Raw genomic sequence first — 15,112 nt, 5'->3', positions numbered from 1 at the left:
GAGGAAGCGGATAACGATTCTTCACTGTTATGTCATTCAGCCCTCGATAATCTATGCAGGGGCGCAGAGACCCGTCCTTCTTCTTGACAAAAAAAAACCCCGCTCCGGCGGGAGAGGAGGAGGGGACTATGGTACCGGCGTCAAGAGCTACAGACAAATAATCTTCGAGAGCCTTACGTTCGGGAGCCGACAGAGAGTATAGTCTACCCCGGGGGGGGGGTGGTTCCCGGAAGGAGATCAATACTACAATCATACGACCGGTGTGGAGGAAGAGAGGTGGCCCTGGACCGACTGAACACCGTGCGCAGATCGTGATATTCCTCCGGCACCCCTGTCAAATCACCAGGCTCCTCCTGTGAAGAAGAGACAGAGGAAACAGGAGGGATAGCAGACATTAAACATTTCACATGACAAGAGACGTTCCAGGAGAGGATAGAATTACTAGACCAATTAATGGAAGGATTATGACAAACTAGCCAGGGATGGCCCAAAACAACAGGTGTAAAAGGTGAACGAAAAATTAAAAAAGAAATGGTTTCACTATGATTACCAGAAACAGTGAGGGTTAAAGGTAGCGTCTCACGCTGAATCCTGGGGAGAGGACTACCATCCAGAGCGAACAAGGCCGTGGGCTCCTTTAACTGTCTGAGAGGAATGTCATGTTCCCGAGCCCAGGTCTCATCCATAAAACAGCCCTCCGCCCCAGAGTCTATTAAGGCACTGCAGGAAGCTGACGAACCGGTCCAGCGTAGATGGACCGACAAGGTAGTGCAGGATCTTGAAGGAGAGACAGGAGTAGTAGCGCTCACCAGTAGCCCTCCGCTTACTGACGAGCTCTGGCCTTTTACTGGACATGAAGTGACAAAATGACCAGCGGAACCGCAATAGAGACAGAGGCGGTTGGTGATTCTCCGTTCCCTCTCCTTAGTCGAGATGCGGATACCTCCCAGCTGCATGGGCTCAGCACCCGAGCCGGCAGAGGAAGATGGTAGTGATGCGGAGAGGGAGGCGACGGAGAGCGCGAGCTCCTCTCCACGAGCTCGGTGACGAAGATCAACCCGTCGCTCAATGCGAATAGCGAGTTCAATCAAGGAATCCACGCTGGAAGGAACCTCCCGGGAGAGAATCTCATCCTTTACCTCTGCGCGGAAACCCTCCAGAAGACGAGCGAGCAAGGCCGGCTCGTTCCAGCCACTGGAGACAGCAAGAGTGCGAAACTCAATAGAGTAGTCTGTTATGGATCGATTGCCTTGACATAGGGAAGACAGGGCCCTGGAAGCCTCCTCCCCAAAAACAGATCGATCAAAAACCCGTATCATCTCCTCCTTAAAGTCTTGATACTGGTTAGTACACTCAGCCCTTGCCTCCCAGATTGCCGTGCCCCACTCACGAGCCCGTCCAATAAGGAGAGATATGACGTAGGCGACACGAGCAGTGCTCCTGGAGTAGGTGTTGGGCTGGAGAGAAAACACAATATCACACTGGGTGAGGAACGAGCGGCATTCAGTGGGCTCCCCAGAGTAACACGGCGGGTTATTGATTCTGGGCTCCGGAGATTCGAAAGCCCTGGAAGTGGCCGGTGGATCGAGGCGGAGATGGTGAACCTGTTCTGTGAGGTTGGAGACTTGGGTGGCCAGGGTCTCAACGGCATGTCGAGCAGCAGACACTTCCTGCTCGTGTCTGCCTAGCATCGCTCCCTGGATCCCGACGGCTGAGTGGAGAGGATCCGAAGTCGCTGGGTCCATTCTTGGTCGGATTCTTCTGTTATGGTGAGTGAATGAGGACCCAAAAGCGAACTAACTTAAACAGAGCTTCTTTAATAACCAAACATAGGTAGGCTCAGATAGACCGGCAGATTCCGACAGGACAGGACAAGGTTACAGCAAACATGACGATAGTCTGGCTCAGGCATGAAACACAACAAACAAGAATCCGACAAGGACAGGAACAGAAACAGAGAGAGATATAGGGACCTAATCAGAGGGAAAAAGGGAACAGGTGGGAAACGGGGTGAATGGGTAGTTAGAGGAGACAAGGAACAGCTGGGGGAAAGCGGGGGAGAAAAGGTAACCTAACAACGACCAGCAGAGGGAGACAGGGTGAAGGGAAAGGACAGAGACAAGACACAACATGACAGTACATGACAGTGCTAGCCTACACACATTCAATGCAAAAGATCAACTGTATGTTCACCTGTCAAATTCTTTTGTAGGCCTGTGTTTTAACAGTAGTTCCTTTCAGATGTATAGAGCAAAAATGAATTATAATGGCCTATTTAATAGGCCCAATTAAATGAGATGCGCATGGGTAATTTCTTGTATGGCTACTTGGTGAATATGAACTCTTCATGGCCAGAAAGGTGAGGAACATATTATGCAATGGTAGATATATTTATTATGTTTATAAATGAAATAGTCTACTCGAGAAATTACAGTATTCAGACATAGCCCACACATGTCAACGGAAACGATGAACCGTCTGCTCTACCGTTAAACTGCGTTTCAGATTGAATCTATTTACTACTGTGAAGTGGGTCCAATTAAATGAGAGATGGGACAAATGGTAGCCTATCCTAACTTGTTGTATGAGCCTATAAATTATTTTGCGAGTATGAAACCATCACTAACCAGGTTTCTATCAAAGCTTTTGTCGGATTAAAAAAAATATATGACCGGCCTGATGGAAACAGAACATTACCCGGTAAACGTTCCAAACGTCGACAAAACCAAATATGCTAGACAAGGTGGGATCTTTTTGTACCGGTAAAATAAATTATTACGGAATGTTGGTGGAAAATATTTTATGCACAAATATTGATTTAATAACCATCAGATTTGTTGTATTTATTATGGATCCCCATTAGCTCTTCCTGGGGTCCAGCAAAATTAAGGCAGTTTATACAATTTTAAAAACATTACAATACATTCACAGATTTCAAAACAGACTGTGTGCCCTCAGGCCCCTACTCCACCTCATATCTACATTACTAAATCCATGTGTATGTTATCGTATGTGTGTGTGTGTGTCTGTACCAATGTTTGTGTTGCTTCACAGTCCCCGCTGTTCCATAAGGTGTTTTTTTATCTGTTTTTTAAATCAAATTTTACTGCTTGCGTCAGTTACTTGATGTGTAATAGAGTTCCATGTAGTCATGGCTCTATGTAGTACTGTGTGCCTCCCATAGTCTGTCCTGGACTTGGGGACTGTGAAGAGACCTCTTGTGGCATGTCTTGTGGGGTATACATGGGTGTCCGAGCTGTGTGCCAGTAGTTTAGACAGACAGTTCGGTGCATTCAACATAATAAAAGTAAAAGACATAATAAAAGGCATACTTCAATAAAAGTCAACTTGGAGCATACTTCAATACAAGTCAACTTGGAGTCACGTGATGATGACATGTTGCGTGGTCCTCCCACTATGACTCGGGAAAGCATGCAATTTATTAGGCTACAGATTAAATAAATTATGGACTTCACAGGGTTGTGAAAGTGTGAGGTGATGAGCTTGCTGCTCCTTTCCAATAAATATCTAGAGTCTTATTGTAATGGGTCCTATGTGTAGCTGGTGTAGAGAGTCAGGCGCAGGACAGCAGATATGAGTAATAAACATACTTTTACTCAAAATGTAAAATATACAAAGTAACAAATACACGCACACCACGACAGACCAAAAATACAATAAACAATCACTCACAAAAACCCATGGGGGAGCAGAGGGTTAAATAATGAAACAGTAATTGTGGGATTGAAATCAGGTGTGTAAAACAAAGACGAAACAAATGGAAAATGAAAAGTGGATCGGCGGTGGCTAGAAGGCCGGTGACGTCGACCGCCGAACGAACACGGAGAGGGACCGACTTCGGCGGAAGTCGTGACACTTATTCTAGTGACACGATGGCCGGGGATTGGCTGCCGTTTGACAAATAAAAATCTATTATTATAATAATCTCATCATGTAGGCCATACGTGTGCTCCAGCCAACAGCTCTCAGAGCCAACAACACGCAGGTAGCGCTGTTGGCTGGAGTGCTTGTGTCAACACCAGAGTGGGCACACTCACTATATAACGCAACATTTTTTGCGAAAACCATCAGCAGAGTTCAAAATGCGATGGAAACCAATTGAATTTGTTTAATGGGAATTTAACTGCAAAAGGTATTTTATTTGCCCTACGTCATCACGTATAGCCTTTTATCTGCAACAAGTCCATCTCAGTCACACATATCTTCTGGGGAAAATGCAGATGTTTTAATATTCACATGAAATTCTGTCACCAATTGGATGGAAACCTAGCTACAGTCCCAGACAGACCTCTCAAACAGGATGCAGCACACACAAGCATCAGAGGCAGCAGGGCTGGGTTACAGGGAAAGGAGTAGTGAAGATTAGGCTGCCATCTGTCTTTACTGTTTCGAGACACTTGTTGGAAGACTGAATGACAGCTAGAGTAGCTCTCGACAACATAATCATGTTCTTAATTAATATTTTACTATCAGCCCCATGAGGGTACAGAGAGTGGACTTATTTTATTCATCAATACATTTCAGAAACTTGTATTGAGTTGTACTGTGCTGGTTTCTTCTCATCTGGCACTTCAATAGTGACCAGCCCTCATACCAAAACTTACAAAGCCGATTCACAAAACTACTGAAGTCTTACGCTTTCTAAATCCTGTTCATAAATTGTAAATTGCCATTTGTTTTCTATGAAGAGTCTTAGATTCATGTTTGAATTTAAATTCATTGGAATGGGGTGCGTGCGTGTGTATGAGCAGTGTCCGTCTGTATGTGCATGCGAGCACTCGATTGTATGCCTCTCTCTCTCACTCACTGTGTCGAGGTTCTGCATGATGTCCTGGAAGGATGGGTGTGTTCTGAACTGTTCAAAGAGCTCTCTCTTGTAGAGCAGGGCGTAGACCAGGTTGGGGTTGTGGTGTAGAGAGTTCGACAGACACGAGTTGATGATCTCCAGCATCATCCTGATCACCTCCTCAATCACATTCAGGTCCTGGGCCTATAAAAGAGAGAGATGACTAACTATTAACATACAGGGCCTATAAAGAGAGAATCTGATTTATTTTATAAGAGACAGAAGAAGCAAGACACAATAGACAACTTTTAGGTGAAACATTTAATGACCTGATATTTCACTTTGGGGGAAAACTGTATGAAAGAATTACCCTGATGTGTCACCTTTGTCTTACTGCAGTAAATTTGAATTTTTTGCTAAATGTCCAACACAGTGGTCATCTGGTTTAAAGCAAATAGGAATTACATAACCAAAAGAACAAGGCTACTAGAAGTAAAAGGGAAACTTTGTTCCTAGAATCAATGGTTTCCATTGGGTCGTAAATAGAAAGTGACTGTGTGTGAGAGCACGGCAGCCTAGCAGCGGCCATAGCGAGGGAGCCAGAGAGGAAGCCGGGGGCACCACTAGGTCCGTAGCGGTAGTACACAGGGATCACAGGGGCAGGCAGGCGGCAGGGTGGTTGTGTCATGTTGAGGGATACCCATTGTGATGCCTGCGTGGCTGAGATGGTATCTAGCTCCATACAGACTGTCTGGAGTCTCTGGCTAGGGACCAGACAGCACTGCAGCACTCTGCTATGCAAAACAGCAACATATTATGCCTGCCTGCCTGTGAGGGAGGGAGGAAGGGGGAGAGGGAGAGAGAGAGAGAGAGAGAAAGCAGAAGGAGCGGGGAAGTGAAGTCCCTTCCGTGGCTGGATTACAGCCCTGCTCCCTCCCTCCATTACCTCATGCTATCGTTCACTCCCACTTTGTAAACCACCAATCTCTAGCTAACTATGCTCAGAATATCAAGGAACCTAGGTTATTGTAAAGGCATCAAATCATGTTCTAACAGCTGAAGTAAGGTCACTCATCTAAACATGTGCCATTGGCCTGAAAACAATCATGTAAATTCTAAAACTCACAATCATCAATACACCAGACATAAGGACGTGGTGGTGGTTAGGGCTGTGGCGGTCATGACATTTTGTCAGCTTGTGACGGCCAAGCTAATAACTCCCAGTCTCACGGTAATTGACCATTAATTAACATAAACACATTTAGCATCTCCTTGCTTCCACACACAATTTACAAGCCACTGATGCAGACCTTTGGAACATCTACATTTTAAAAAGTTGAATAAATCCATGTAATATAGCCTACAAAAAGAACAATAATCAATTATTTATTTTAGGCAGGTCAAAAGAAACATAATATGAAGAAAATGTAGTCTGTTTCAGATGAACAGAATAGCTGTCCTTATGTTAGGCCTTGATCTGGCTATGCCATATGGCGGTGGGCTACACTAGTTCATTTAGCAGACAAGATTTGCTTAGAATTCCGTGGAATTATTTTATAGTATGAGGAATACAATTGAACATAACTGAATAAAATAGAAAGGATATTTTATACAAATGATTTGGGGGAGTGCGCACATGCGGCTATTCTGTGTTGAAAAGTTAACAAAGATACTCCTATATGCTTAATTATTTATGTAACTTTAGTTGTGAAACAGATGAGCTCATGGGCTCTCATGTAGTGTTTGATTAGATTTTCGAATACATTTGCATTGATGTCAGAGTGATTACAGGGACAATAGAGTACTGAATAGGAGGCAGTTAGCAAGTTTGGTAGGCTACAAATGACCATCAGCAGCATCAGAGCTTGGAGACGCCTATTTGGAGAAGTCTAATTACCATGATTACCATACAGTCACTGTAACGGCCCTAGGGGCGGCAGGTAGCATTGGGCCAGTAACCGAAAAGTTGCTAGTAAAAATCTGTCCTTCTGCCCCTGAACAAGGCAGTTAACCCACTGTTCCCCGTCATTGAAAATAATAATTTGTTCTTAACTTACTTGTCGAAAGGGAAATAAAGATTATATTTAAAAAATTACCCTCCATAACCATCTGTGCACCCACAGAATAAAATAGAACATATGCTATGGGTCTACCACTCTATAGCTCCAAACAACATGGGCTTCCAGGGTGTCAGCTGGGTACTAGCAGCAACAACACACCATACCGTTTCAACTGCATAGGGACTCACACTGTCCTTTTGACTCACAAAACAACTAATGTCCGAACCAATTTCCTCACAGCGAAGGAGAGAAGACATCACTCCTTCAGAGGGGGAGAGAGAGATAAGGGGAGAGAAGGAGACAGACGCATGGTATCTGCATCCGCATGGGGCTGCCAGCCTGAGGCTGGTCTACTTGCTATTTCCCTTTTGACTCCCTCCCTCCCTACTGCTTGTCTACTTGCCATTTCACCTTTGACATCAACAGTTTCATTCTACCCAGTCCCTCCCTCCCTGCCGTCTGGCAGCGCTTATGCCATATTCCCATGGCTGAGAGGGAGGAAAGAGCATGGCTGCATCCTAAATGGCACCCTATTCCCTTTATAATGCCCTACTTTTGAAAAGGTCCCACATGGCTCTAGTCAGAAGTTGTGCACTAAGTAGGGAATATGGTGCCATTTGGGACACAGCCAATCATGTCTGTCTGCAGCAGCAGGAGAGCTGGATCACCCTCTGTGCGTCAGACCAATTTAGACCCCTGCACTAATGGCTTCTGAGTGGCTAAGACGGAGCCAGCCCACCAGCCGAGAGTCACTGGCTGAAAATCGAGTCAGAGACGCAATGGGGAGCTACTGACTGCAGGACCGCTGAGCACAAAAATGAAGAGAAGGAGAGGAGTGAGCAAGAGCGATCCATTCTGAGGACACAAAGGGTAGATAGGAAGTGCACACTGAAAGATGGATAGTTGGTTTATCTGAGTGATGGCATCTCCTGGCTGTAGGGCTGTGGGGTCCCCTGCACCGCCATGTGATACATGTTCTCTGAACAGCTGGATCTCCAGTACCTTACAGAGATAGAGTCATGCCTGTTCCAGCCCAGGAGAAAAGAGAAGGCCTAGGCGAAAGCTAGTCTGAATAATCCCATGCAGCGTAGCTATAGCTAGATATCATCTTCTAGGGTAAGGCGGGGTAGCAGAGATGGAGAGGACATACTGTGCTCTTCATCTACATCTGATAGTGCAGCGCTGGCTTGTAGATAGCCGCTACTCAGATAGCCACTGGCTTGGCTGCCTGGTGTATTACATTACAGTAGTTTGACATGAAATGACATGGAAGAGAATAGATATCAGTCCAGCTGATCAGTCCTGCAAAGTTTCTCAGAGTCAGATGTCAAGATCAGAGATATGGAGAACAGTGAATCATCTCTAGGAGAGTGTGTAGGAGCGACATTCAACCTACTGCAAAACCTGCATCAAAAGGAAATGTATGTGCCAGAGTATGATTATTGGTGCGTGAGTGTATGTCAAAGAGGCAGCTTGTGTATGAGGGAGTCTGTGTGTGTGTGTTTGTGTGTGTGTGTGTGTATATAAAACACATACAAATACTCAAGATAAAACTATGAGGCAGCGATATGACGTTGTCATAGAAACATGCACATGATGAGCGAACGGAACACAGATATGGAATGAAACCGGGTGTTGGTGTGTGTGTGTGTGTGTGTGTGAGTTGCTCGCATCAAAAAGCTTTTTGTGTTCAAACAACATGGTGTGTGACAGGAACAGTTTGTCTGATAACTGTTGAAAAGAGCCAGGTATTGACCCAAATGGCACTCTATTCCCTACATATTGCACTACTTTAGACCAGAGCCCTTTGGGCCTTGGTCAAATGGAGTGCACTATATAGGGAACAAGGTGCCATTTGGGACAGACAGAGTTAGTAAAACATTTATTCACACAACCATCTGTCATGTAGGACACAGGGAGGGACAAGGCCGGATTAAGAAATCATAGGCCCTTTTTTGTGAAAAAAAAGTGCTGCTGGCAAAAAATTGAGTTGTTGAGAATTAAAATAAATAAATATTGGTTCTACAGACAGATTAGTCTTCTCTTTTCAGCGGTAGGCATTTGCTTTCCAAACTGTACATTTTTACCGCAATTGTATTTAGAAATTTGCAAAAAGGCAAAAAAACAGCCGCAACCAACCATAGAAATATAATCTATAGATAACAGTTCCCTCTCAAGTCAGGACGGGAAGCCATTGCTAGCGTACCCATGAGTTTAACACTCAAATTGCCAGGGTAAGAGCAGATGTTCCAAATCTCTTCTATGGATTATAGGTCTATGGCCACAATGGAACAAGCTGTATATTTGGCGCACATGCTGCCCAAATTGCGGCCTTCCTGACTGTAGGCAACCGGTCACTGCCAAACTAAACACTTGAGTAAATGAGGGATACAATGTTTATGTTATGATGTGTTGGGTGCATTTTCCTGGCTTGGTTTAGGTCCACTTGTAGAATCTATGCCAAGGTGCACTGAAGCTGTTCTGGCAGCTCATGGTGGCCTAACACCCTTTTAAGACACTTTATTTTGGCAGTTACCTGCATGGCTTGTGATCAAATTTTATCCAGTTATTTTTTTGTAACTACTGATGCTCTGTGGCTAAATGTTGCTCTCTGGTGTATTTTGAACATTGAAAGCGGGCTCCTTTGGTTGGATAAAATAATAATAAAAAAATAACTTTTTTTTGTTGCCTCGTGCCCCTTATGGCATTGGGCCCCTGACTCACACAGTTGGCCAGTCACATTTTCTTAATATGCAGTTTATTTTTTATTAATCACTTACCCATTCAAGGCATGGCCCCCAGTTACCCACTTGGGCCTCCTACCTCCTCTCCTCCCCCAATCTGATGATGAGCAGAGCGGCAGCAGGCGGCTGTCTACACTCGTTGAGAGAGGGCTCCTGAATCCTCCTGTGGTTGCGGCAAAAATATGTAAAATATATACTACATATACTGTATTTCATGTTTTGTTTTGTTGTTTTTGCTACCTGTTGGGCCCCCCACGGGCCTGGGAACAGGGGCCTCAGCCCCGGTAAGCCCCTGCATTCATCCGGGCCCTGGGGAGGGAGTGTATACATTTGTTGCCCTGGCTAGGTTCAGAAGAGCTCGTGTGTGTGTCTCCCTTTCAGTGTTTCAGTTCGGAAAATTTGTCACAGACAAGTGACTGGGAAGATTTATCAAACAATTTATCAGACATCTGAGAAACTTACAGGCAATCCATATGCATTGGGTGCGTATCCGATTAGGGCGTCCACCCATGTAGAGCCAGCCCCATCAATAAATGAGGGATATTGGCCAAATGAGACACATTTAATGTGTAGCATATGCAAAACTTTATAGCCTATTGTTTTATGGGTTTTTAATTTTCTAAAAAAATAATTGTCCACCTCACGGTTCAGCTGTCGGAGATTTGAGCACTAAATGCATCAGGGCATTGCATGCATAGGCCTATAACATTAGGCATCCACTTTAAGGTATTAATATATTTTTTTACATTTATAAAAAAGCAAGAAAAGCTTAAGCCTCAGAGAGAGAGAGAGAATTAGAGATATGCCGGCGCCATGCTATGACACCGACATGGACTTTTTATAGTCAGATATACAGTGCATTCGTAAAGTATTCAGACTCCTTGACTTTTTCCACATTTTGTTAGTTACAGCCTTATTCTAAAATGTATTAAATCTACATACAATACCCCATAATGACAAAGTAAAAACAGGTTTTTAGATATTTTTTTAAACGTATTAAAAATAAAAAACACCTTATTTACATAACTATTCAGACCCTAATCTATGAGACTCGAAATTGAGCTCAGGTGCATCCTGTTTCCATTGGTCATCCTTGAGATGACTCTCCAACTTGATTGGAGTCCACCTGTGGTAAATTCAATTGATTGAATATGACTTGGAAAGCCACACACCTGAGAAAATAGGTTTTCCTCTAGGATGTTGCCTGTGCTTAGCCCCATTTTGATTGTTTTTTTTATCCTGAAAAACTCTCCAGTCCTTAACGATTACACGCATACCCATAACATGACGCAGCCACCATTACGCTTGAAAATATGGAGAGTGGTACTTAGCAATGTGTTGTATTGTATTTGCCCCAAACATAACTTTGTATTCAATAGAAAAAGTTAATTGCATTGCCACAATTTTTGCAGTATTAATTTAGTACCTTGTTGCAAACAGGATGCATGTTTTGGAATATTTGTATTCTGTACAGGCTTCCTTCTTTTCACTCTGTCAATTAGGTTAGTATTGTGGAGTAACTACAATGTTGTTGATCCATCCTCAGTTTTTTGTGTTTGAAATCCCGTGCTCAAATGGGGGACTTCACAGAAAATTGCATATGTGGGGTACTTAGATAAGGTAGTCATTCAAAAATTATGTTTAAAACTATTATGCAACTTAAGCAAATGTTTACTTCTGAATTTATTTAGGCTTGCCATAACAAAGAGGTTGAATACTTATTGACTGAAGACATTTCAGCCTTTTAAGTTGTTATTAATTTGTAAAAGTTTCGAAAAACATAATTCCACTGACATTATGGGGTATTGTCACTGACTGGAGTCAGTGACAAAGAAATGTAAATTGAATACATTTTAATTTTGTGATATCCAATTGGTAGTTACAGTCCTGTCCCATCACTGCAACTCCCCTGCAACTCCCCTACGGACTAGGGAGCGGCGAAGGTCGAGAGCCTTGCGTTCTCCGAAATACGACTGCTTCTTGACACACTGCTCGCTTAACCCGGAAGCCAGTCGCACCAATGTGTTGGAGGAAACACCGTCCAATTGGCGACTGGAGTCAGCTTGCAGGGGCCCCGGTCCACCACAAGGAGTTGCTAGAGCGCGATGGGACAAGGAAATCCCGGAAATCCCGGCCGGGCAAACCCTCGACGCTCGGCCAATTGTGCACCGCCTCAATGGTCTCTCCGTCACAGCCGGCTGTGACACAGCTTGGGATCGAACTTGGGGCTATAGTGACGCCTTAAGCACTGCGATGCAGTGCCTTAGACCGCTGTGCCACTCGAGAGGCTCCAATTTAATCCATTTTAAATTGTCTGTAACACAACAAAATGTGTAAAAGTTTAGGGGTGTGAAAACATTCTGAAGGCACTGAATGAATGAATATTAATTACAGCTAAATCATTTTACGTATTTAATTAATAGTTTAGTACCAAAACCAAGAACCCTTTCCAGCTCCTTTCTGAAGCTTTTATGTCGCAATAGTCTACACGTCACAGAAATACAATGGAATTTACACAGCATAATTCCCTGAGTGCATTTCACTTCCCAGGTTGCACATGGCAGCTGGATGTCTAGTTTCTACTGGCTACTGCTAGGAAGCCCAGACAAACGCAAAGTAGTCTAAATATATTGCTGTCAAGTTGAGTGCGTTTCACATGACTTTTGGGTTGTGTAATCATATCATAATGCTCACATGAATGGCATGCTGAAAATATATTAATGACATTTATCACACAATTATTCAAATTTAGTAGAATAACGACAACGTTACAATGTAACGGTAAAATCGTTTTTTTGCCGTTTTGGAACAAAACCTCCCTTGCACTGCACTGCTTTGTAACTAACACCTTTTGTTTAGTTGCATCAGTGGGCTGGCCCTCATCTGCTCTGTAATCAAAGTTTCCAATAGTTCGCTTTTGGAGCCATTTATGTCAACACATTGTGGGCGTGGAGGTATGATGTTTTCGTTAGAAGAAGCCATGACAAAGATATTTAAAAGTAAGGTTTCCCCTTCTGTCTGTGTCAATGCTTTCAGTATTTTCTCTCTCTTCAAGCTTAAGTGGTTTGCGCTGACAGCTGCATGTGCAAGCGCAGCCTGGCCAGCCCCTTGAGAAAATTCTGACAAATTACAACAGACTCGATCCTCGCAATCCATATATGATGTGAAATACATTTGACAGAAGTACCGAAAGTGACAAATTCTAGCACCAAACCGTTTTGCATGTTCTAGTATCAAAGTACCAAAGTTTCAGTATACCGTGCAACACTTGATATAGGAGTATAATTAGCTTATTTTCTATCAGAATATTTTTCATAAAGATAAGCATTCAATTCTTAGATTATAGGACTAACTTTGGTAGGCCTAAAACATTCTTCCTCATCTCAAGCTCAACTTGCAGAGTCAGTTGAGGCGTCGGTGAGCACTGCCTTCAAATCATAGGACTATGTTATCAAAAGCTAATAGCAACACCACACCGTCACAAAAGTTTCTAAACTTTATTAGGGTAATATCAAAAGTCAAGGAATTGTTTATAGGGAAAATAGAGCAGGATATTATATTGTGGAAAACACAACATTACAGTTGGAACTTTCCTTCACTGGAATTAAACAAAACATTTGCAAACTGGTTTAAACCTTAACAAAAGTTTTGAACAGGCTGTATATTGCAGCAAGCACCAAGAAAGGCTAGTGCCAACCTTACCCAACAAATGACAGCAATAGGTTAATGATATTTACAGTGCCTTGCGAAAGTATTCGGCCCCCTTGAACTTTGCGACATTTTGCCACATTTCAGGCTTCAAACATAAAGATATAAAACTGTATTTTTTTGTGAAGAATCAACAACAAGTGGGACACAATCATGAAATGGAACGACATTTATTGGATATTTCAAACTTTTTTAACAAATCAAAAACTGAAAAATTGGGCGTGCAAAATTATTCAGCCCCCTTAAGTTAATACTTTGTAGCGCCACCTTTTGCTGCGATTACAGCTGTAAGTCGCTTGGGGTATGTCTCTATCAGTTTTGCACATCAAGAGACTGAAATTTTTTCCCATTCCTCCTTGCAAAACAGCTCGAGCTCAGTGAGGTTGGATGGAGAGCATTTGTGAACAGCAGTTTTCAGTTCTTTCCACAGATTCTCGATTGGATTCAGGTCTGGACTTTGACTTGGCCATTCTAACACCTGGATATGTTTATTTTTGAACCATTCCATTGTAGATTTTGCTTTATGTTTTGGATCATTGTCTTGTTGGAAGAGCACCTTCTTCCACATGTTTGGTGTGTCTCCCAGGTGGCTTGTGGCAAACTTTAAATTACACTTTTTATGGATATCTTTAAGAAATGGCTTTCTTCTTGCCACTCTTCCATAAAGGCCAGATTCGTGCAATATACGACTGATTGTTGTCCTATGGACAGAGTCTCCCACCTCAGCTGTAGATCTCTGCAGTTCATCCAGAGTGATCATGGGCCTCTTGGCTGCATCTCTGATCAGTCTTCTCCTTGTATGAGCTGAAAGTTTAGAGGGACGGCCAGGTCTTGGTAGATTTGCAGTGGTCTGATACTCCTTCAATTTCAATATTATCGCTTGCACAGTGCTCCTTGGGATGTTTAAAGCTTGGGAAATCTTTTTGTATCCAAATCCGGCTTTAAACTTCTTCACAACAGTATCTCGGACCAGCCTGGTGTGTTCCTTGTTCTTCATGATGCTCTCTGCGCTTTTAATGGACCACTGAGACTATCACAGTGCAGGTGCATTTATACGGAGACTTGATTACACACAGGTGGATTGTATTTATCATCATTAGTCATTTAGGTCAACATTGGATCATTCAGAGATCCTCACTGAACTTCTGGAGAGAGTTTGCTGCACTGAAAGTAAAGGGGCTGAATAATTTTGCACGCCCAATTTTTCAGTTTTTGATTTGTTAAAAAAGTTTGAAATATCCAATGTCGTTCCACTTCATGATTGTGTCCCACTTGTTGTTGATTCTTCACAAAAAAATACAGTTTTATATATTTATGTTTGAAGCCTGAAATGTGGCAAAAGGTCGCAAAGTTCAAGGGTGCCGAATACTTTCGCAAGGCACTGTATTTTACAACATGCCTACTTATAACCTATCTTAAACTAAACACTGAGCACACAATTAAAAAAAGGCAGATCGAACTTAATTTAGTCAATGAAAATTTCTCAACAGAATGAAACTCATTTAGAATATTTAAAGAACTGGTTTAGATTAATATATAGGACTACAATAATAACAATAACTACACTTGGCTCTCGTGTGTAACAATAACTCAAATGGCTCTCGTGTGAAGTAGTGACCCGCGACATACGCCTAGTTTCCTGAAATGGGTCACACAACCGTTTTTGGCAGAAAAGCCTTTTAGAACTTGTGAACTTCCATGTGTCTAAATAAGAAACGTCTATGCCATCTGTAAATACTAATAAAATTGTTAAATTACGAGCATAGTTGGTTTAGCCATAGAAAAAGCTGGCA

At 42.9% G+C, this 15,112-nt stretch overlaps 1 protein-coding gene across 2 annotated transcripts in view; it reads right to left on the bottom strand.

Annotated features, from left to right (window-relative positions):
* The window catches only part of LOC139408941 (dymeclin-like), a 147,586-nt gene that overhangs the window by 17,077 nt on the left and 115,397 nt on the right, over positions 1-15,112 (bottom strand). For both annotated transcript variants that reach the window (XM_071153441.1, XM_071153442.1), the window contains one exon: positions 4,829-5,011. Coding sequence is in view for 1 of the 2 variants with exons in the window: in XM_071153442.1 (XP_071009543.1) it covers positions 4,829-5,011 (183 nt within the window). In the remaining variant the exon portion in view is untranslated. The remainder of the gene's footprint in view (positions 1-4,828; positions 5,012-15,112) is intronic.

This window comes from Oncorhynchus clarkii, chromosome 5 (genome assembly GCF_045791955.1).
Source record: "Oncorhynchus clarkii lewisi isolate Uvic-CL-2024 chromosome 5, UVic_Ocla_1.0, whole genome shotgun sequence".
In the NCBI taxonomy this organism is placed as follows: Eukaryota; Metazoa; Chordata; class Actinopteri; order Salmoniformes; family Salmonidae; genus Oncorhynchus; species Oncorhynchus clarkii.
This window is presented reverse-complemented; position numbering and strand designations above follow the sequence as displayed.